This window comes from Corylus avellana, chromosome 9 (genome assembly GCF_965113065.1).
Source record: "Corylus avellana chromosome 9, dhCorAvel1.hap1.2, whole genome shotgun sequence".
Taxonomy (NCBI): domain Eukaryota; kingdom Viridiplantae; phylum Streptophyta; class Magnoliopsida; order Fagales; family Betulaceae; genus Corylus; species Corylus avellana.
Window position 1 is genome coordinate 17,555,558 of NC_142498.1, and position 23,646 is coordinate 17,579,203.

Here is a 23,646-nt window from a genome sequence, read left to right on the forward strand (position 1 = left end):
CACACTATGCCTTCCAGCTCAATTCTTAAATTTGCAAGTTGCAATCCGGCCATTGTTGTTTAAATTATTTAGATTCCAATATGATGTCAATAGAGTAAAAAAAAAAAAAAAAAAAAAAACACAAACTGCTTCAAATTTGCCAATACCCCAATAAGAGGGAAAAAAAAAATTATAGCTTTATACCACAAGAAGTGACAGCCTTGAGCAGGAAGCCGAAGAGCAGAAATGGTGCGGAGAAGAAGGGGCTGTGATCACTATCCAAGACATAGATTTCAGATGGAGGCCATCTCTTGATCATCGCATCTTGTTGCTCCGGTTTGACCACTCGATCATGGGTGGTCTTAATGTAGATACGCCGCACCTTATCCACGTTATGATCGTCCACAAAACGGGCAGCCAGTAATGCTTTGATCGGTCCTGGCCTTAAAAGCATGCTAGCTAGTGTGGAATCCTAATTAATTGAAAAAACCCATGTTAGGAAATGAGAAAAAAAAAAAATGAAGCAAAATAAATGGGTGACAAAATGACCTCTCGAGGGCTCATATGGTAGATAATTTTGCGTTGGAATTCTTTCTTGATCAGGGCGCTTGTCGGAGCTTGATCAGGACCCGATCCGAATTGAAGCTCATATACATCGCCAAATTCAGATAAATCGGGTGCTCCCTGTTTGATATATAAAAAATAAAGGATTAATTACTTTTACTTTAAATTTCATGCTCCTTTTTTGAAATCAGTTTAATTAACTTTTGAATTTTGTCTCCTCTGAGTGACGAGCGAGCGGCTGACACCCATTCTCTGATTCTGCATTTCCACTAGGCTAGGGGCAGGCAATGAAAAGAATAAAAAAGCTTAAATTAAGATGTGGTGGTCATCATCTGACGACATGGCATGGGAATGATGGGATTGGGATCGCAGGCAATGCATTGGAAATTGCTCATAAAAAATGGCTGAAATCCTAGTCATTGAATATCATCAAATGCTCTATATATTGCCACATGTCCATTTAATTTAAAAAAAAAACTAAAATAATATTTAAGTTTTTTTAAAAAATATAAAACAAAATAATAAAAAAAAATAAAAAATTATATAAAAAAAAAAGTATGGGGTGGCCGGCCACCCCATCTGAGACTTGGGGGTGGCCGAAGCCACCCCCTAGTGCCGATTGGGGGTGGCCGGAGCCACCCCCATGGCCCTAGGGGGTGGCCGAACCACCCCCTGGGGCCTTAGGGGGTGGCTTCGGCCACCCCCAAGGATCTGTTGGGGGTGGCTAAACCACCTACTAAGGCCATGGGGGTGGCTCCGGCCACCCCCAACTGGTCCTTGGGGGTGGTGGAAGGGCCCTAGGGGGTGGTTCGGCCACCCCCTAGGGCCCAATCCCCTTTTTTTTTTGGGGGGGATTGGGCCCTAGGGGGTGGCCGAACCACCCCCTTTGGCCAAGGGGCCACCCCATACTTTTTTTATAATATTTTATTTTTTTATTATTTTATTTTATATTTTCTTTTAAAAACTTAAATAATATTTTAGTATTTTTTAATTAAAGGGACATGTGGCAAACTAGAGGCCATTTAATGAAATTCAATGGCTAGGGTTTCAGCCATTTTTTATGGGCAATTTCCCATGCATTGTCGGGGATCCCAATCCTATGGCATGAGATGAGGATCAGACATGCACAGTCTTAGCCATAATAATAATAATAATTGAAGAGAGGAATGTAATTAAGGCGGTCGAAACTCAAAGGAGAAAGAAAGCGGGTTTCATACTGACTGATTTTTCGTTAACAGTGACTACTATGTCTCGGTCGGCATAATGGAGATTTGAGTCATTGAAATGACAACTCCACTCCCTCCAACAACATACTTTGTACACACAATAATATTTTTTGTTGGGTGATGGATCTTCTTTCTTCAGGCTCAACGGGCCCTAAGCTTAAGATTTCGCAAATATACAAATCTGTTAAGCTTTCGGTCGGCTTAGCCTAAAGAGATCTCGGGCTCCTAGTTCGAGATGCAACTCACAGGCTAAGATAGTCAAAGGTCTAGAGGCAAATTGGTCATTCTACCATAGAGATATAGTCATATTATCCAACACTTAGATCACCCGGATCTATCAGTTGATCGAGGTGACCGAGTCCTACGCGGACGCCCTAACCTAGCATCGCACAAAAGCTATAACATTTATTCCTTGATCTTAGGCTACTAAGATCATGGAACAGCTAACAAACCTTATTCCTCTTTCAAATACTTGCACAGCAAATATCAAGGGATAAGGTCCCTAAACGTGTGGGAGATCAAACTCCTCTTATGCCTATAAATACAAGTCACTTATTAATGTAAAGGTAATTGCAACTCTTGCTATTACAGCTTTATTGTTGCTTACATCTTTTCTTCTCTCTCAAATCATTGACTTAGGCATCGAAGTATCCCCGCTGAAAGACAGGGGACTCTAATCCTATTGTTTGTTCTTGTGTGCAAGGCCGATGCATCCTCAGACATTGCTGTGCATCCCAGAGATTGTGCCACGTAACTCATCGAAAAATTGTGCACTAACAATTTGGCACCGTCTTTGGGAACGTTGAGATTTTCATTAGTTCCTAACAACAATCCGAGATGGTAACTACGCGTGCGTCACAACAGCCACCGGAAGGCCGAGCTGGGGTGCCTGGTGCAACTAGTACACCTCCTGACCTCGCCGAGTTCATGAAGCAGATGACTGCTTCCATGGACGCATTGAAGAAACAGAACGAAGAGTTTGCTACCAAGCTCACGGCTGCTAAGGGCCGGAATGATCGTAGGGAGCGTGAGCGAGAAGAAAGGCTTGAAAAGGAGAGACGAGAACTCATCCGCCAAGGCAAGCAGGTTGAAGGAAGTGCGAGTTTAGTTCATGGCAGCCATCACACTACGGCCCAGAATGAAGGTAACCACAAGAAATCCTGTGCTGAGAGCGAGGATAACCACGAGAAGTCCAATACTAACAGGTCTGAGATACCTTGTTGTGAGAGGTCTCATCGTGAGAGACGCCACGGAATATCTCATCGGGACCGATCTGATGATGAGAGATCCCACGCTCGCCATAATCAGACTGATGTAAGTAGGCCTGGGTATCGGTCAAAACGGTTCGGTTAAGGACCTTATCGGTTATTAACCGATAATTTTCGGTTAAACGGTTTATTAACCGATACCGAACCAATAAGAATTTTAACCGATAATTTTGGTTAAAACGGTACATGGTTAAACGGTCCGGTTAAACCGGTTAACCGATTTAACCGAGAGCTTTATATTGATTTATTTTGTTGGGCAAAAAACCAAAAATGAGTTTTTTTTACTTTTGAGAGCCCAAATACTTTTTGTTGGGCTAAAATAATTTATTAAAAATGAGTTGTTTTATGGACCAAATACTTTTTGTTGGGACCCAAATATTTGTTTTTTGGGCTAAAAATTGAAGCTTTTTTATATTGATCCACTTCAACTTTTTTTTTTTAAAAAAAAAAAATATTATAAAATACATTTTTCCAAAGCAAATGGACTAATTAACATAATGAATGCTAATTAGACTAGCAAAACTAGTTAATGAAAAATGCTTTTACCAAAGGCAAAGAAATCTCATCAAATGCCATCACTTAAAAAAAAAACATCAAACCTACCCAAACCCAAATTAAAATAAAATTCATTAATGAATAATAAACAAAGTATTAACTAATTAAAGTCACTTAGCAAAAGGAAAATAAGTCATGGGCAACACCATTACACAAATTCGGAAACCTGTGTCACTTGTGGGAATTTGGAAACCTCTCTAGAAGACTAAACGGCGCCGTTTTGGGACTAGGACTTAAAAAAAAAAAAAAAAAAAAAAAATTCCGGTTTCTTATCGGTTAACCGATAAGAACCGCTTAACCAGACCGGACCGGACCGGACCGAATTCCGGTATACTTTTTTTAACCGATAAGGATATCGGCATATCGGCTACGGTTTATATCGGTTCGGTCGAAGCCGATAGACGGCCGGTTAAACGGTAACGGTTAATTTGCCCACCCCTAGATGTAAGTGCTGAGCTGGGAGACATAAAGAGGAAGTATGCTAAGATGGCTGACAAGATAGCCAATGGGGAGAATGGGTTGATGGCAGAAGAACTCATAGAAAACACCAACCTACCCTTCACGAATAGGGTAATGAACTTCCCCTTGCCTGACAAGTTCAAAATACCTTATATAGATAAATATGATGGCAGTGGAGACCCTACTGAGCACATGGAAAGCCTTCGAGCACACTTTATCCTCCACGGTACCCCAGATGAAATCTCATACCGAACGTTTTCGCTAACTTTAGCAAGAGCAACTAAAGAGTGGTTCACAAGACTCCCAGCCAAGTCTGTGGATAACTTCAAGTCTCTGGGATGTCTCTTCCTCAGCCAATTTTTAGCTACTCAGAAGAGGAAGAAAAACCCAACTTACCTACTTTCTCTGGTTCAAGGGAAGGATGAGTCCTTAAAAAACTTCATGCTCAGATTCAATAAGGAGAAGTTATCGGTAGAAAATCTAAGTGAGCAGACAATACTCGATGCACTAATGCATAGGGTAAGAGCCGAGGGGCCACTGATGGCTGAGTTATCAAAGAAAACTGCGATCGTGACTCAATCAAGAGGAGACTGTAGCAGCTCTGATGAAGTCCCAAGAGAAGGAGACTTAGCGAGAGAGGAGTAGCGCGAGAGTAGCACCAATAAGCTCCGGGAAGAAACAGGAGAGAAACCCGAAGTGGCAAGACAAGTTAACTCCCAAGCTGAGGAATGACTCTTAACGAAAACTCAGCAAGTTCACTCCATTAAACACCAGCATGACCGAGGTGTTGATGGAGATTAGGAAGGACCCCAACTTCAAATGGCCAACAAGGATGAAAGGTCCCGCATCAAAGCGAGACCGTACCAAGTTTTGCCAGTATCATAATGAAGTTGGCCACTTGACCGAGGAGTGTGTATCTCTTCGCCAAAGAGATACTACGGTGGTTTGAGAAGATGAAAAGGAATCGGCGCCTTGAAACCCTAGACGATGCCTCGGAAATGCGCGCATTAAATGTCGCAGCAGACGCGTCCTATCGCCTGCTAATGATGACGCGTAGAAGCCGAAAGGACAACCATACCGAGGCCGACACGTGGACGCGTACTCAGCCATTCACATCGACGAGCAGATGAATCGACTGACCCTCGGGCATATCAAACGTCTCGGCAAAGAATTAGCGGGAAAAATCCCGCCAAAACCCGGGTCGGGAATTAGGGTTCCTCCTCGGAAGCCTTGGACATAAAGCAGTCCGGAGTCGGACATCGGAAGGTAGATCCATTCCTAAGGAGCATAAAATTTCCATAGTCATCCAGACCAGGAAGTTCGAGGCTAATTGTTGGATCATGGATCTTCTTCCTTCAAGCCCAACAGGCCCTAAGCCCAAGATTCCGCAAATATACAGATCTGCCAAGCCCTCGGCCGGCTTAGCCCAAAGAGGTCTCAGGTTCCCAATTCGAGATGCAACTCACGGGCCAAGATAGTCAAAGGCTGAGGAGCAAATTGGTCATTCTACCATGGAAATATAGTCATATTATCCAACACTTAGATCACCCTGATCTATCAGCTGATAGAGGTGACCGAGTCCTACTCGGACACCCTAACCTAGCATCGCACAAAAGCTATAACATTTATCCCTTAATCTTAGGCTACTAAGATCACAGAACAACTAACAAACCTTATCCCTCTTACCAATACTTGCACATCAGATATCAAGGGATAAGGTCCCTAAACGTGTGGGAGATTAAACTCCTCTCATGCCTATAAATACAAGTCACTTATCAATGTCAAGGTAATTGCAACTCTTCCTATCTCAGCTTTATTGTTGCTTACATCTTTTCTTCTCTCTCAAATCATTGACTTAGGCATCGGAGTATCCTTGCCGGGAGACCACCGGGGACTCTAATCCTATTGTTTGTTCTTGTGTGCAAGGCCGACGCATCCTCGGACATTGCTGTGCATCCCGGAGATTGTGCCACGTAACTCCTCGGAAAACTGTGCACTAACAATTTTAAGGCCTTATTACATGTTCAACACCACGGTTATGATCTTGACACGACTTATAAATTAGATACAAAATTAACGTAAAAATAATAAATTAAATGAATCAAATTAAAATTAACTCTATGGATGGATAGAAAGGGGTGAGGCAGGGGCGTTGGTATTTTGGAATCCCCTATATATGAGGTGCATGTGAGCCACGTGCCTATAGGAAAAGCATTCACATTTCACACCCTGGCTGCCTTATGGAGTTTTCCTAATTGGTAAAAGGTGGTTAAGGCAACACAACCACTCATTTTTGTTTTCTTGTTTGGGGGGGGGGGGGGGGGGGGGGGGGGGGTAACGGAAAGGATCCTCTCCATTTCAAAATCTCTCAATTTCTTTCATTTAGCGCATTTTGAAAGGTATTGCATTTAATGCACTACTATTATTAAAAATTTTAGATAATACTACCCTTCAAAATGTACTAAATGAAAAAAAATTAGAGGGATTTTGAAATAGAGAGGATCCTTTTCTGGTGGGTGACGACGTTACGCTTCTGGGGCAGATTAGGTGGATAACGATACAGTGTAACTGTGAATTCTGAATTGCCTCCACAACCACAACCAACTTGCTCTTAATTTGAAACTCTGCTCACCATCGCTACAACTCTTAAAGAGTAAATTAACCAAAGCCTGAAGGCCTTAATTATTAGCAGCTTCATCATTTAAGTAGATGATATATATATATATATATATATATATATATATATATATATATATATAGAAAAAGCCAAAGAGACAAAGATCGAGTGATATAATTAATGGGAAAGATAAAAGACTTTACATCCTTGACGTCTTCATCTGTCAAGCAACCCAATTTTAGCATCGTTGCTGCAACATACACTGCTAGCCGAATTTTGTTTGAAAACTTATGACTCGCCTGAGTTACACTCAGTCCTCCGGCACTATGCCCCACTAATATTACCTGACTTGTAAAACAATCAAAAACATCCATCAATATTAGAGATTGTGAATTAAAAAAAAAAAAAAAAAAAACGATCGAGAAAGACAAGCACCTGTTCATTGTCGGGCAAATTGGACATGAAGTCCATGAGCGGCTTATTGTAATCATCAAAAGAAACAAGGCAAGTGGGATCGGTTTGGTCAATTCCGGAGCCTTTGAGGTCAATACATGACACCCTGTAGCCGGAATTCTCCATGAGACACCGGATTTTGTACCAGCACCAACCTCCCCCACCTATACCATGCACCAGCACAAAGTGTGGCTTCACCATCTCCCTCTCCGTCATACCACCCTCATCATCACCCATGGCGTCCTCGACGGATCTTAATTTGCCCGCCCAATATCCTTCAATCTTACTCGTCTCTACAATTTCTTCTCGGTTGTTGACGTTTTATAATGAAGTTGGGGATACATAGTCATACGGAGCCAACATATATATATATATATATATATATGTGCTTTTTTTTTTCTTTTTTTTAAATCTTCTAATTAATCCATTTTTCCATTAGTTTTTCCGAGTTTTGTCAACATGGGCTCGGGTCCATCGTAAGAAATTTTTTAGTCTAATTTCATGATCGAGTTTCATAAGATGTACTGGCATGGTATCATGGTACCAGCTGGATTTTATCGAGTGGATGACGTGGCACGTAATTGCATCACCCGCTTTCCCACTCGTAGTATCTAAGACGTGTAGTATTGGTCTTTGACAAAAATATTTCTTCAAATTATGGTTAATTAATTGAATTTACCAAGTTGACTTTGATTTTTTAATAGAATTATTAAAATAATTATTTACTTTTTGTTGTAATATTTATTACAAACATTCATTCTTCAGTTCTTTAAAAATGCTTTATCATTCGATAAAATATTCACGAGTTTTTATGAGAAATAAAAATCATCTTTAATCATTTTGAATTATAACCGTTTGTATTTATGACTTGGTTTTTTTTTTTTTTTTTGAAACATATCATATTCATTCATTGATAAAAGTTGCGAGCCTAAAGCTCTTACAAACAAAGTAAAAAGCTCTGAAGTAAATCATAGCCGAATTTAAAGATACAGTCATCAACAACAGACCAAATCAATCAAAACACAGCATCGGCTAATTTATGACTATATATCAGGTTTAAAACTCAAATCTGCATCAAACAGATACCATCTAATGCATAGGTAGCGCTTATTCCTCGGCCTTGAGAGCAAAACCCCCAAGCCGATACTCATCCTCCTCGACTCGAAAGCCATGATAAAGTTCACATCCACAACCCAAGGGTTTGGACCAGTAATAACGGGCAGCAACCGGACGCAACAAAGTAGGAGGACAGAGCCTTATTACAAGCATAAATAAAACTATACAGGGAAATAAATGGAACAATAAAACTAATGCAGAAAAAGAAATTACAGCAAAGAAAATCAAATACAAGGGAACTCAAAGGAAATACAAAACGGAAAAACAACAATACAGGAAAATAAACGCGAAAAACACTCAAAGCGGGTCACGGGTCACGGCAGCTAGAGGAGGCCGATCGCAAGCTGGCCAGAAACCGCCGCGGAAGGTGGCACAAAAAGCTTGGCGTAGGAGGGGTGCGTGAAAAGACCCGACAGCGAGCGGTGAGCAGCGAAGCTGGAGCGGAGGAGATCGGCGGCACACACAAATAAACAGGGAGGGGGAGAGTTTGAGTGAAGACCCCCAAAAGCAGTATCCACTGAGAGAGAACACAAGCACAACATAACAGAAAATACCAAAGACAGAAACAAGCCTAAAACAAAATCCGAGAAGCAAAGAAGGGAAGAGGGATGCAGGCAACGGGCATCCCTCCTCCCCTGAGGCGGCGGAGCTCTGGAGGAGGGCTTAGGGTTTCACAAGGCTTAGGGTTTCTCTCGGTTATGAGATATAACTTTTATGACCGTTTGTATTTATTACTTGGTTATGAGTTATTAAATAAAAATTAGTTTTAATTGATTTTTACCGTTTTAACCGTTAGTCTTTAATAAGTTTTGTTGTAATTTGACCATTTAATCATTAACCCATTAATTTCCTTACCGTTTTATAACCATTTGGAGTTAATATATTTTATTGCATTTTATAACAAGTTTTATGCTTTGGAGTTTTTTAACGTTTTGACGGTTGAGTCATTAGACTTCCTTTATAACATACTTTCCGGCACTTGTATATATATATATATACTAATACATTGAAGGTAAGAAAATATATGAGAGATAGAAGAAAAAATCACTTATTTTCTATCTAAGGCTAAGGTCGTATAGTGTGTTGCAAAACACTTATTTCATGGCATATGCTATATTATTGGTTTTTCTACAAATATTATTCTGAAGTCCCTCATCAACTTTGACAATTGGGTTGTTCTATTACTCTTCGTTATTTGAAAATGCGTCCTTAACGAAGATAGATGTTATAGTCTAATCCTGGAAGGTTGCGTGTCAAAGGATCCGATCGTACCGAGTTATACACTCCGGGAGGCACGAATCAACTTTTAAGAACAACGCACTTACGTGATTCTATAGCATATTATGAGATCGTTATATACTCTACTTTTCATCTCTTTAATTTTATTTATTTTATTGTTAATTTCATATTGTAATTATTTTATATCAATAAGAATTTGTGCACCATCTAAATTATTTCCAACACTTTTAGCATGCTTAAGAATACACTTCACAACTTTATAAAGAATTCTCTAAATTTGGAAGATATTTATGTCCATAGGACCATAAGTAAGTTATTGAGCATCTTACGGAAGAGATCTTTAGAAATGTATTTCATTTTATCCTATAAACTAGTGGGACTTTAAAAAACATTTGTCCGGTATTGTACTGATCAATTATATTTCCTTATTTTAAGTGATTTTTTTTTTTTTTTTTTTATGTATTAATTTGTTTATTCACGTATGGGCCGGCCGGAGGCCAACAATAACAACATACTTTTTTTGTTTATTCTTGCAGGTTAATTATTTTTAATTTAATATATCGATTTGATGAACAAACGTAATGGTTTCCTTATCACTTCCTTGTCCCCGTTGGCCACAAAATGCCACTAAATACGTAATCTCCGCCCAACCAATGGGAAAAGAGACAAGGAGGAAAAAAAAAAAAAATCTAATAATATTCAACCCCTGACCAAATCAACACTAATTTTCAATCAATATCTTATCTTTTATTCCCCTATACATTCTCAAAGGATTGAAGCACAACAACTTGAAACCCACTACAATATGGTTTCAAGATTTCTTTAGAGAAGTTGATCTTCCACTATATATATACCCTATACATTCTCAAAGGATTGAAGCACAACAACTTGAAACCCACTACAATATGGTTTCAAGATTTCTTTAGAGAAGTTGATCTTCCACTATATATATACCCTGTACATTCTCAAAGGATTGAAGCACAACAACTTGAAACCCACTACAATATGGTTTCAAGATTTCTTTAGAGAAGTTGATCTTCCACTATATATATATATATATAGTGGAAGATCAACTTCTCTAAAGAAATCTTGAAACCATATTGTAGTGGGTTTCAAGTTGTTGTGCTTCAATCCTTTGAGAATGTATAGGGGAATATAAGATAAGATATTGATTGAAAATTTATGTTGCCATAAACTAAGGGGCTTTCATGTAGGCAGCACGAAGTCGAAGATTAACAAAGAGTTGAATGGAAGCCTCCATTGATTACAAGTCAAAGAAAAAAAAGCCAGTAGCCCCTAATTAGATAATCATTTAAGCGGCTGGCATTTGATATAAAAAGCAAACAGGAGCATCAGAAAAAAAGGAAGTCGTTATCATCATTAAAAGAATGGTCCCCCAACTGAGAAGTTGATTTAACTACCAAAAACCAAGAGCCTAAAACAGGGAGACAAGTGATCTGCTCTCCTTTTAGCCCTCAAATATTTCCTTAATCATCCATTAATAATTTAGTTCTGGTTCTGGAAATGCAACCTTATTGACAATTTCATGGTTCATAACATTTTGTACACCATTACCTGCTATAAAATTTAATCTAGACCATTACTTAATAAAAAAAAATATATAAAAAATTTCATTTTCCTCTGCTTACAACAAACAGAAACAGAGCATTCATCGTGTCAACTGTCAAACAATAAAAAAAAAAAAAAAAAAAAAAAAAAAAAAACAGAACATTCCCTAGAACCAAACAGAGCCTTCATCAATCAACCATGGCCAACCTTTCAAAAGAAATTCTCCAAGAAGAAATAGTCAATAGTCTAACCACTTATAGTGACTACAAACGTGCCAGAGAGGTCTGTAAACATTGGAGGTCCTCCCTTGAAAATATCCCACCTCGCCTCCTTCCACAGGGATGATGATTTTGACCTCACAGTTTCTAGAGTAACCACTAATATATATATATATATATTGTTCGAAGTGAAATTAAGGGAAAAAAAAAACCCACAAACTAACGGCTGTTTGCTATAGAACTCCATAATGTTCAAAATATATTAAAATAACCCATCAAACTATAAAAGTGTGTCAAAAAGGCAATATCTTTTTTTTTATATTTCTATAACACCCCCTATTTTTTTTTTTTTTTTTTAAAAAGGCAATTGGCGAATAAATATATATATTTTTAATGAATAAAAAATTAGTTACTATAATTGGCTTAAATTACAAATCGCTCGTGCGGTATAAAAAATATTGATAAATGCAAAATCAAACCCTTTTTTCAATTTTCATTTTTTTTTTATTTTGAAATTTTAATTTTTTAGCTTTATTTTATTAAATTTTTATTTTATTTTTTAAAAAAATGAGGGTATTATAGAAATATAAAAAAATGTGACTTTTTTTGATACACTTTGGTAGTTTGATGTGCTTCTTTAGTACCTTTTAAACATAGTAAAACTCTTTAAAAAACAACTATTAATTTAAGGGGCTTTTTTATATTTAACATAGTAAAAAACCATGCTTATACATGGTTTTAAGACGTACTCGGTACAGGTGGTAATGGAGGGGATCTATGGCAGATCCAAGTGCTTTTTGGCACCATTTCCATTTTTCCGAAGGTGGACAAAATGTTTGGAAGAGTACAATTAATATTTCTAATGCATGATTCAGATCCAAGTGATCCTCTTTTTCTCCTTTTAAAGGTGACTTTCAAAATTTTTATTGGATCAAAATTCAAGTATAATTCATTTAAAATTTAATGGTGATTTTAAAAGCCACATCAACTTTAGGAGGATAAAAAGATGGTTTCTACCATTACTCATTTATTATTATTTTTTTATTTAAATTTTTATAAAAAAGTTAGGGGTATAAACGTCATAATTGAATTTTTAAGATTTAAAATCTGATGGACGGGTTCAAATTGATTGCAATTAAAAGTTTATGGGTCCAAATTGAGAGATTTTGAAGTTTGGAGGAGTTTTTCAAATCATTTAGTAATTCAATGGTCTAAAATGAAGTACCAAAAAAAATAGGGAAAACTTCAGAAAACCCCCCTGAACTTCCAGCAAATTTGAAAAATCCCCCATGAATTTTCAAAACTCTCATTTAGGCCCCCTGAACTTTGGTTTTCTCTCACTTTAGACCCTTTTAATATTAAACTACGTCGTTTTGGGCTGGGTAGGTGTTGTAATTTTAGGACACAAAACGACGTAGTTTAATGTTAAAAGGGTCCAAAGTGAGAGAAAACCAAAGTTCAGAGGGCCTAAATGAGAGTTTTGGAAATTCATGGGAGAGTTTTCAAATTGGCTGAAAGTTCAATGGGACTTTCTGAAATTTCCCAAAAAAATAAATGTTTAAAAGATCTCCATCAACAATCGTTATATTTGATTTGATTTGACACCCATATCATATTTTATTGGACCCATAGCCCCAAAAGGAAATTCGGGTCGAATTTGTGCTTCAACCCATAAGTCATCTTCTCCATATGGGCTCAAGAGGCCCAAACATTTTTCTTTCAACAATCAGCCAACACTTGCAATACAAGACTCGTGACGGCCCAACTACAAAGACGCCATTATCCTTTGTTGAAGGGTTTTCTCATTATCTGTAAAAAGCTTTTACAAAATGCTCGGCCCGGTACTCTTGCTTTCAATGGATCAATATTCGGCCCGAATAATACAATTACTAATTAGGGCGGTACGAAGATTACTTACCCGTGCGGCCCGTATTCCCCACAAACCCTAATTCTACCCCCTATAAATTCAGAGTCTGTATCCTCTTGTCAACCACAAGCATTCGCACAATTCATCGTCGTCTAGGGTTTCCTTACGTTCCCATTTCTCTCATTGGGTTTTGTAAATTCTGCTTCTTGGTTTTTTGTTCTATGTTTTGTTGTGAATTCTTTTTGTGTGTGTTCTTGCCTTTTGGGTTTATGGAGCAGACGAGGAGAGAGATCGCGGTGATGACTCTAAGAAATTCAAGCTCAACAGACCGGAATGCAGGCTTCTCTTTCTAGAGAACTTTGCGTGTCGACAACCCCGCTGAACTGAGCGATCTCTCACTCACACTCTATAAATGGCCAATTTTTGTTTAATAATGGCGTCCTGCATTTTCTCGGCAACCAAACCGAGCATTTTGTGTCCTTTTGTTTTAAGTTTATGTTGTGGGAAATTTGAAGGTTACGATGACGATTCTTAGCTCCCTCTTCTGAATTTGAAGTTTGAAGAGAGATGGCTGGCAGAATCGAACCTATAACTTTAAAGCCACCACTGAGTAATCTATTTTCCCACTTCAAATATTCTTTGAGTTTGAGTTTATTAGGGTTTTGATTTTTATCTATTTACTAATTAATTGTAGATTGGGATGAAGCACAATAATATAATCCAACACTTGATCTGAGACATTGTCGAGTGATGCTAAAATATAATGCTTCTGAATCTGCTTATATATTTTTCTGGTTTTCGTTTCAATATCTTTGCTTTCTTCATTCAATTTCCGCTCTGCCTTATGCAGTTACAAGTGTTATGCATGCTAATTAATAAATCATGTGATAACTTCATACAAAGATTGGGCCTTTACCCAGCATCTGTGCATCTGTTGCACACACAAATTTGCACAAAGATAATACCCCACTTCATATCATTTGAATTAATTTGGATATTGATTGATCCTGATTGCTGCAAATGTTTGTTTATGTTGAAATCTCTGTCTAGTATTTGAATCATCATGTGATGAATTTGGAAAATCTTAGGACACCTTCCTACACAGCGTTCTTTAGCTGTGAATGAGAATGACATTTCCATTCTGATGATGTTATTACAATTTATGTAAAATCTAAGTTGGCTTGCTTTGCCTCATCTATTTAGATGTATTTAAGAATATTGGATGACATTGAAATGAATTGCTTGTATATATAAGTGAATATGTTTTGTGTGGATATATATTTGTGTTTCTTTTTCGTTGTGTGTAATATTGTTAATGTCGAGTAAGAAAATGTTTGGATGGTTCAGAATTTAGAAAACAAAAATGAAAAATATGTTTTGAAAAGTGAATTAAATTGAATATGATGCTCAGTTCATGCTGATACTCTGATAGTAAAGGCAGAGGCAGATCGGAAGACATTCTCATTATTTGCGACACCGTGATGACAACATCATAACACGCACGATCATGTCCATGAGAAGATCGTGTTGGTTTTGAAAACGATTTCTTCAGGAGATTGTGTTGGTTTTTTAAACAAAATGCAGGTGCACCCATGATGTTTGATGCGTTCACGCGGGTTGAATTCATCAATTCGGGTATTTCAATCGGGTTGGAGGATTTCGAAACAAAGTGGATTTGGCCAACATGCAACCCAAACATGAATTCAAAAAAAAAATTTGGGTTGAAAATCATTGGTATTTAGTAGTAGAGCACTGATTGGCAGCACGCGCGGGCGTGGCACGCCCAGTGCAAAAAAATTTTTTTTTTTTTTTTTTTTTAAGATCAACAGCACGGGCGTGCAATGCACGCCGCGTGCTGTTGATCTTTACCCTTAGTAGTATGCCCTCTTCATTCTCAAAACCAAAATCTAAAACTTATAAAACATTAAAAAAAGATATATAAAAAGGTAGTATGACCTCTTTAAAGAGTAATGCTCTAATTCTTCTTATCAAAATTCAATAATAATGATCTTAATTTTATTTGTGATTTTAAAGGTCATATTGAAGCTCATGAAAAATGTAAAACGTATAACTTTACTCTTCAAATTGTCACCCCATTTGTTAATGTGTTTTTGCAAACTATCAATTGAATTGTGCCTATTCTGAATTATCAAAAAAAATGTTAATGTCTTCCGAGCCAGCAGAAAGACAAATGACTTTAAAAAACTTTCAATAAAAAAAATTAATAAGTATCCTTATTATTTTGAAAGGAAAAAAAAAATTAAAACAATGAAAAACTTTTCTTTCATTCTTTTTTTAAAAAAATAAAATAAAAAAATTCCTTGGTTCTTCGTTTTTTTGTTTTTTATTTCTACGTGTCTTAGATTTGTTTAATTACAAAAACTAATTGTTTAATTAATTTTAAGAATTTTTTTTAATTTTATGAAGATATTTTTTGTCATTGGAGGTAAACATTGACATTTTTTACTAATTTAAGGAGGACATTAACACGATTGATAGTTTATGAGAGGACATTAACAATATGATAGTAGTTCAAGAGAAGTTAGAAGTATTTCCCAAAAAAAATTGTCCAAAAAAAAAGTGAAATGACCATTCTACTATTGTAAAATAATGGGTCGACTCTTTTCCATTTCCTTTGAAATGGAGAGGATTCGGGTCCATTTAACTTGGGTTGGTTTCGACCACCCTTTACAATTGGTTTGGGAGTGGTGGAGCTTCAACCACCCCCTTGGCTAAAATGATTGTGGCTGCCTCCTCATTTTCATCCAAAGTGGTGTCTTTCAAGTTTTTTTATTTTTAGTTTTTCTATGGTTTTTAATGAGACGTATTGTCAAATGGCAATTTTTTTTTTTTGTTAGTTTTATGGATGAAGGGACTATTTTTCTTTTTTAATCTTAAGCGAGGTACTATCAATAATCCGAAATGAAATTAACTCTAAGCTATTCATCTAGAGTAATTTCATTTATACCCTCCTATCTTTCAAAGTTGATGTGCCATGGTTCTCTCAATAAAAGAATCAATGTTCATGCATAAAATGTTATGAGGGACCACTCGCTTTGTGGGGCTCTAAGAGATCTACAATTTTCAATCATTAGAGAATACAATAATTCTTTTTCACTTGGGGTACGCTCTGAAAGTTTTTTGTAAAATACACAATTTAGACGTCAATGAATACTCGAATTTCAAGTCTTAGACTCACCTGATATACATTTATTATTATTATTATTATTATTATTATTATTTTATAACAGGAGTATCCGCGTCTTTGCCCCAACTATATTCATGGGACATTGTTGTGGTGCATCCACCACCGCATGGATTGGGTAAATCTCAAATTTTCAGTCATGGTTGTAACCCCATGAAATCATTTACACTTAAGGGAGGTCGAACCTTATACCAGACTTGATGCTTCGTCCCCATGACTAACAATTCGAGCCAACCCTTTGGGGTTACCTAATATGCATTCTTGTGGGTGAGATTGTGCATTTTTGTTCAAGGCCACATCTAATATACAGTTATGGTGGCTCTGAAAGTCACAAGGGAGGGGGCACAATTGGTTGGGTGTAGGGAGAGAGCTAAGGATGAGAGAGGAATGAGCTGAGGCCAGAGGTCAGGGCCCAGGCCCATTTTCCCCAAAAAAAAAAAAAAAAAAAATGCAGCCTGCAGCCCTCAATATTAAACAGACAACGCCCAACCCTTGATGTAAAGAGACAAAGGCCAACCTTTTTCCAGTATGCCAAGATTCATCGACTCTCTTTCTCACCATTATTTTAAATCTTTACTCCTTTTTTATTTTAGATTTACTGAGAAATTGAAGGGATAGATAAAGAATGAAACAATTGACAGACTTCATTAGGTTTTTTTGTGAAAAAACTAATAATTAATTAAAAATATTTCTGATTCTTTTTATATAAATAAAAACTTTAAACTTATTCTTTTATATAAATGCATCTACTGTTTAAGCCTGCATTATTCATCAATTGGGTCCAATCAGTCTGACTAGAAGAGCAGAAGTTTGAGATATTCAATACCGAAAGCAAAAGTAATTGATATTAGTGCACGTGGGTTAGGCCAGATATGTGATGGGATTGGGATCCAATTGAAGCGGGCCCAAAGTGGCTTGGACTATATTTATATTATATACATATTATGTGCACATGAGGTCTGAAAATGGATGAAACGCGGATTTGCCCATTCCCACCATGTGGAGCTGGGCCCAACATGCCCAGGCTTCGCCTACACATTGTGTCCTTGATTCCATACACCTCCAACGTGAAGGGCTACGCCCTTATCCTTTCGATTGCGTTGTGCAGATTAACGGTGCAATTTTTAATTAAATTGAATGAAATGTACTGATTGGGAGTGCGTTTTTAAAAAATTATAATTTTAAAAGGTAGAAGAATTTGTGTTTTCAAATCACAGGCAAATGGAGTAGGTTTTTAAACGACGCACTACAATTTTACCAAATGCCCGACTGCGTTTTTAAAAATCGTTTTTTCAAATCACGCGTTTTAAGATTGTTATTTTTAAATCATACTTTTTGAAATCACAATCCTAAACAGACTCGTCTAATTTTTTCCTAACTAGCTAGTTGAACTGAAGACACTACAAAAAAAATAGAGGTTTAGTGATGGTTTGGGGCTAAAAACCATCACTACTTTTTTGTAGTGACGGTTTTAAGCCCTTTTTTTTTTTTTTTTTTCTTCTATTGAAAATCAGAAATGTGAATCACAGGGAAAGAAAAAACAAAAAACAAAACTAAGAGGGATGGGGTGGATCTTTGTCACTACAAATGGGAAAAGAGAGAGAGTGGGAAAGATAAGTGGGAATGCAACTAAAATGAGCTCTAGCTGCCGTCCAATAAGCTATATAATGGGCACAGAGATTAGGTGAAATTAGAATTTTTTTTTGTTGGGGAACCTAGGTAAATATATATATATAAGCTAATAAGCCATATATATATATATACATGTTTACATAGCTTATATTGCAGTAACTAAAAGAATAATTCAATAATCTTTTATGCTTTCAAGGAATAGTTCAATCGGCTAGGATCCACGCATTATGAAGCGTAAGTTACTAATCGGAATTCTCCCCCATCTCCCTACCTTGTGCAAACATAATAATAATAATAACAATAATAATAATAATCATCCCTCCATAGGTCCTTATGGAATGCAAATTTTAGTGAAAAATAAGAACATTAAAAACAACTCAAAACACAAAACGTCACAAACTATTTTTACCTTTATTTTATATCACAACCAAAAAGTAAAACATACCCTCTAATTAAAAAGTTTTACCAAACGAACACTAATTTTATTAATGTGAAGTGAACCACAGAAACAAGTGAAAGACAATAGTGAGTAAAAAAATGTTTTCTAGAAAGGTAAATAAAATCATGGTCCTAGATAAAAGCTAATTAAGTGACATAAAATGATCCATATAATAGACTGATCATCCAGATAATCTACCGTATAATTAGTTGTGATTAAGGCCTATTGAGATGACCTAATTGAATTGAGTTTATGAAACTCTTATGAATGGATTTTATTTACCCAATAATGAAAACGGTGAAACAACGATGTCGCATACAACAAACAAGTATTGGATTTGTGGTCCGAATGGGTGCCCTGCCCCTCTTGGGTCCTTAGAAGTCAACTTTGATGTTATAATCAGACATTCGTTTGCTGTGGCGGCTGACACTCTTAGAGACCACAAAGGTGACTTTTCTTCTTGTTAATTTCCTCAAACTCCCTTCCATGGATGTTGATCTCGGTGAAGCTCATGCAGCTCTTTTGGCGTTTAGGCGGGCTGCATCGGCTGGATGCTCTCTGTTGATCATTGAAGGTGACTCCTTGGTTATGATCCTAGCCATCAACAACCATTATCTTTTTCTTTTTTTTTTTGATTGGGACATTGAACTGATTATTGCTGATATCCAACATCAATTGCTTTCCATTCCGGAATAAAAAGCTTTGAAAATTTATGAATGTACAAATTTTGATTCACATCAAGTAGTTAAATGGTGTTCTTTTTTTTAAGAGTGGCGACCACCTCCTTTGTAATTCTCTTTACTTTTATTATCTTATTTGAATAGAAAGAAAGAAAAAAAGAAAGAAAGAAAGAAAGAAAAAAAAAAAGAAAGTAATGGATTTGTGGTCCATTAAGTATGGCATGCAAGAAAATGTTGGATATTTTTGTGAGTGCAAACACATCCATTATCCATATGCACAAACTGATCTCTACTAGCAAGCACACTGAATTTCCCACTAGTAAATAAGATCACGAAAAGGCTGCACAACGTGTGAGGACCAGCCACCTCTTCTACCGATTCAGCTCCAATATCTACCGTGCTTTTATTTTGCCGACATCCGTTTAGATGGTCGCATCCGTTGCTTTCTAATTAATGCGTGTTCGAGAAGGGTTTTTGGTACCCGTGTTCTTTAACTTTGTTATAGAAATGAGAAGCGTTAAGGAGTCAAATAAATAAATTTAGAAATTTTTTTAAATTGATGTGACAAAAATTTTTAAATTAAAAAAAATTGCAATTCTCTCTCTCTCTTGTCTGTCACTTGTGGCCTGTCACATCAGTTTAAAAATTTTTCTAGATTAATTTATTTGGCTTCCTAACACTTTTCGTAAAAAATACATTGTGCCGATGCGGGATACATGATGTGTGGTTCTTCGAGAGGATAGAGTTATTTATGTCTTATTTCTTTTCTTTCTTGGTTGTATTTTTTGCTTTTAGGGATATAAATGCCGATGCCATTATTTTTAATATTTATAAATGTATCTATAAAATACGAGTAATGTTATAAGTTCTCCTAGAGTCATTGTAGGGTTCTCCCAAATGTAATGTGACTTTTAAAATTAACGTTGAATTTGAGATGTGATTTATTGAACTTTGATTTGTTGGTGATTTTAAAATCCACATCACATTTAAAATGACTCTAGGAGAACTTTATAAAGACTTATAGCATTACTCATAAAATACGGATATCACTTTTAGAAATCTGTATCTGCATCATGTTTTTATTATCTGCATTCATTTGGTTATTGTGGTTATTGAATGCATTTATTATCTGTTATCGGTATTTTAGGTAATATGCCTATTTTAGTCTCTTAGGCCTTCTTTAAGTCTATATTATATTTTAAATAATTTAGGCTAGTTTTTAGTGTTTTGAACTTGATTTTTTTTTAAAGCCCTAATGTTTTCAAAATATATTTGATCTCACATTACTTTTGCCTTTTTACAAAAGTGAATGAGTGAAATGCGTGGAGAAAAAAAAAAAAAAAGAAACCTTAAACAAGATAAACATAACATATATCTAATCCAAAACGATATTGTTTTAGTGAATTTATTAAATATATTTTATATAAAAAGTATGCAAATATGAATCCGCATATATGGATTGCGGCTTTTGTTAACCGCATTCGCATATGCGAATAATAATAGATATCCATTATGCGAATAATACATAGTCACTGATGGTGGATATAGGCTATTAACATTTGCCCGCATATATGCTCTTACTTGCTCTGTTATTTTCGTATTGAATTGTTGTGGGAAACCTACCCATTTTTCATGATTTTGTTCTCTTCTAATATATATATATATATTTTTAATTTTTTTTTTTTTTTTTTTTTTATGATTAGAAAGTAAGAGAGAGGAAAAAAAAAAAAACGTGTCAGGGCCCGGGCCCGGGCCCATCCGACCTAAGCATGTGGGAATCGAAGTTATTCTCCAGCGCCACAACAGCACAGCACAGCACAACTTCCAACTAAAAGCCCTCAGGATATATCATACCAATTACCATTACCATTACCAGCCGACAAAACAAACAAAAAACGGAAAGCAATTTTTCAGAAAGAGAGGTCATCATCCTATTTAGTTTGGGTGCTTACGTTGCCACGTGTCCTAGGTGGCATGGCACGGCCGGTGAAAGCCAGTACACCACTAAAAAGTTTGGATCCAACTTCCTAATAATAATAATGCATCTCATCGTCATCCACTACGATTCTATCCTGAGAAATGTTAAGGTATTAAATTTTTTATTAGTAGGATTTTATTAAATTTTTGTGTAATTTATTTATTAGTTATCATCATATTTAGGGTTAATAATTTTTTCGTACTTGAGTTTTGAGGTTTTTTAATTTTTCTCTCAAGGTTTTAAAATATGACAAAACTAATACTTCAAATTTTAAAAAAAAAACCAAATCATCACCTTCAATTTAAAAAATTCTATGGGGTGGCCGGCCAACCCAAGGGCCAAAAAGAGAGTGGCCGAAACCACCCCTATGGCCTTGGAGGTGGCTCGGCCACCCTCAGACCGGTCTTGGGGATCAAATTGGGGGTGGTTCCTATAAATTTTTTAAATTGGAGATGGTGATTCGGTTTTTTTCAAAGTTTGAGGTATTAGTTTTGTCGTGTTTTAAAACCTAAGGAAGAAAATTAAAAAATCTCAAAATCCAAGTACCAAAAAAGTTATTAACCCTTATATATATTTATCTTTATTAATTATTTTATTTTTTAATAAATGGGCTACGTATCAATTTAATAAGCATTTGTTAATAAAAAGTTTAATACACTCAAAACTGATATATTGTGCGTTTGTTTCCTTGTTTCTTTGATTTTTGTTTTTCAATGAACCAAGCGAAAAGAATTTTCTTGTTTTTTAAATGAACCAAATACTCTAATTAGTAGGTGGTGTCCTCTGCGTTTTTCAACAAAATAAAACAACTTATGATCCATATTATCGTCGAGTTTACTTTTGGCCAAGAGGGAATTAATAAATGATTGGTTCAAAAGAATACATGTTATATCTAAATCCGACATGTTGAACAAACGAAGCGGATTTAGATTAGCTTAATTTTACCAAGTCGAAGTACTGACACAGCACGGGAATGGATTTTTCACAAAATAGATAAAGAACAACAAAAAAATAAAGATAAATCTCGTGTTATTGGAAATAATGAAAAGGATAGGTTAAACCAAAGTCTCATTGGTCTTTTGGTAGAGTCTCACCACCAAAAAAGGAGAGGAATTGCCCCCAAGAAGACATATGTTTTTCATCAAATATAATCTGTCCCCATAAAAGTACAAAAGCACACTTAAATAGACTGATAAAACCTTGATGTGATTGAGTTTGGACCAAATCCATTATTGAATTACAATTAAAACTAATAATCTAAATAAAACTAAAAATTATTTATTTATTTTCCGTCTTGCATCAAGTAGTCTATTCAAAATATTTCATTTTATTGTTAAACTAATGATTAAATGATTAAATTTACCTCTTCCTATCAACTTAAGCTTTTAGGATAACTGATGATTTAACATGGTATCAGAGCCAAAGGTCTTAGGATCAAATATTGACTCTGTCAATTCACCTCCCATTTAAATTAAATATTCCATGTGTTGGGCCTCACCTATTAAAAAGGAGCTTAAAGTTTTAAGATAATCGGTAATTTAATGCATATTAAACTTTTACAATATGCATGTATTTTTTTTTTTTAAATAAAAAACGGTTGGAGGGGAGGACCAATTGTGGTTATTCTATCTGAGCGTGATTATAATAGTACCAATCCGCAGGGGATTGCTCAAGAGGGACCTAGTCGACGAAAATCGCAGGCACACCCTCAAGACCAGTCAAGCCATAATTTAATCGTCCGCCCCACCAGGGCATCAATGGAACCAAGGTGGTTTGTTTATACTAATCAGATATGAAAATTTTCTATTGCAGATATTCAAACCCACATCTTAGGACTTACCTAACCACTTGAGAATTTCCTTAGGCCATTGAACCACTACCCTTGATGGTTACAATATGCATGTATTGAATGAAGAGAAATATGGTTACAACTATGATGATGTGGCAGTGAATATCAGTCACTAATTTTTTCTTTTTACAAATTCTTGTTGATTCAAAGATTAATTATTACTGCCACATTATCATAATTATATAACAGTTATAAGAGTCTACTGAATGACATCACTTATTGAGCGAATTGATCCATTATCGCTTGTTCCTGATAAAGCCTCTCAATTCACCTGGATTTTACCACTTTGAACTTAGGCCATACAGCTCATTGTAGGTAATGAGCAGTCTAGGCCAAGTCGACCTAACGTAAAAATGACGTTCAGATTTCGTCATTATGATCAGCTATCATGGATTCATGGTCAAATATCTTATTGAATGAAACAAATAGTATATAACCTAGCTATTTGTCTTCTTCTTTTTTAAAGACAGTGTAAATCAAGTAATCAATTTTCATTGAGTTTAATTTTACATATGGATGAGGATTTGTAATATGGGTCAAAAAGATAAGAAACTAAATAAAGAGTGTATGTAGCTTTAGCTATGATTTGTTTCAGAGTTTTTATTCTGTTTGTAATAGCTTTTCGCTCGTAACCTTTTATCAATGAATGAATATGAAATATTTTTCTTTAAAACAAATAAATAAAGATGCATGAATTATTTATTATATTATGGGTTTTGAAGGGAGTAATTGA

At 35.9% G+C, this 23,646-nt stretch overlaps 1 protein-coding gene and 4 non-coding genes across 5 annotated transcripts; 4 read left to right on the top strand and 1 right to left on the bottom strand.

Moving 5' to 3' along the window:
* Nucleotides 1–169: 169 nt before the first annotated feature.
* On the bottom strand, nt 170–7,358 carry LOC132190545 (methylesterase 17-like). The gene is made up of 4 exons (XM_059605568.2): nt 7,104–7,358; nt 6,872–7,012; nt 529–663; nt 170–451 (listed from the first exon to the last, which is right to left on the bottom strand). Exons 1-4 carry the CDS (start codon nt 7,356–7,358, stop codon nt 170–172), a joined length of 813 nt encoding a protein of 270 aa, XP_059461551.2.
* Nucleotides 7,359–13,419: 6,061 nt separating this feature from the next.
* Nucleotides 13,420–13,523, top strand: LOC132191169 (small nucleolar RNA Z107/R87). Its single transcript, XR_009441200.1, has one exon. It is a non-coding gene; the product is annotated as a small nucleolar RNA Z107/R87 (small nucleolar RNA).
* Nucleotides 13,524–13,641: 118 nt separating this feature from the next.
* Nucleotides 13,642–13,744, top strand: LOC132191195 (small nucleolar RNA R30/Z108). The gene has a single exon (XR_009441224.2). It is a non-coding gene; the product is annotated as a small nucleolar RNA R30/Z108 (small nucleolar RNA).
* A 77-nt stretch (nt 13,745–13,821) lies between these two features.
* LOC132191179 (small nucleolar RNA snoR31) lies at nt 13,822–13,909 on the top strand. Its single transcript, XR_009441209.2, has one exon. It is a non-coding gene; the product is annotated as a small nucleolar RNA snoR31 (small nucleolar RNA).
* A 278-nt stretch (nt 13,910–14,187) lies between these two features.
* On the top strand, nt 14,188–14,282 carry LOC132191168 (small nucleolar RNA snoR31/Z110/Z27). Its single transcript, XR_009441199.1, has one exon. It is a non-coding gene; the product is annotated as a small nucleolar RNA snoR31/Z110/Z27 (small nucleolar RNA).
* Nucleotides 14,283–23,646: the final 9,364 nt, after the last annotated feature.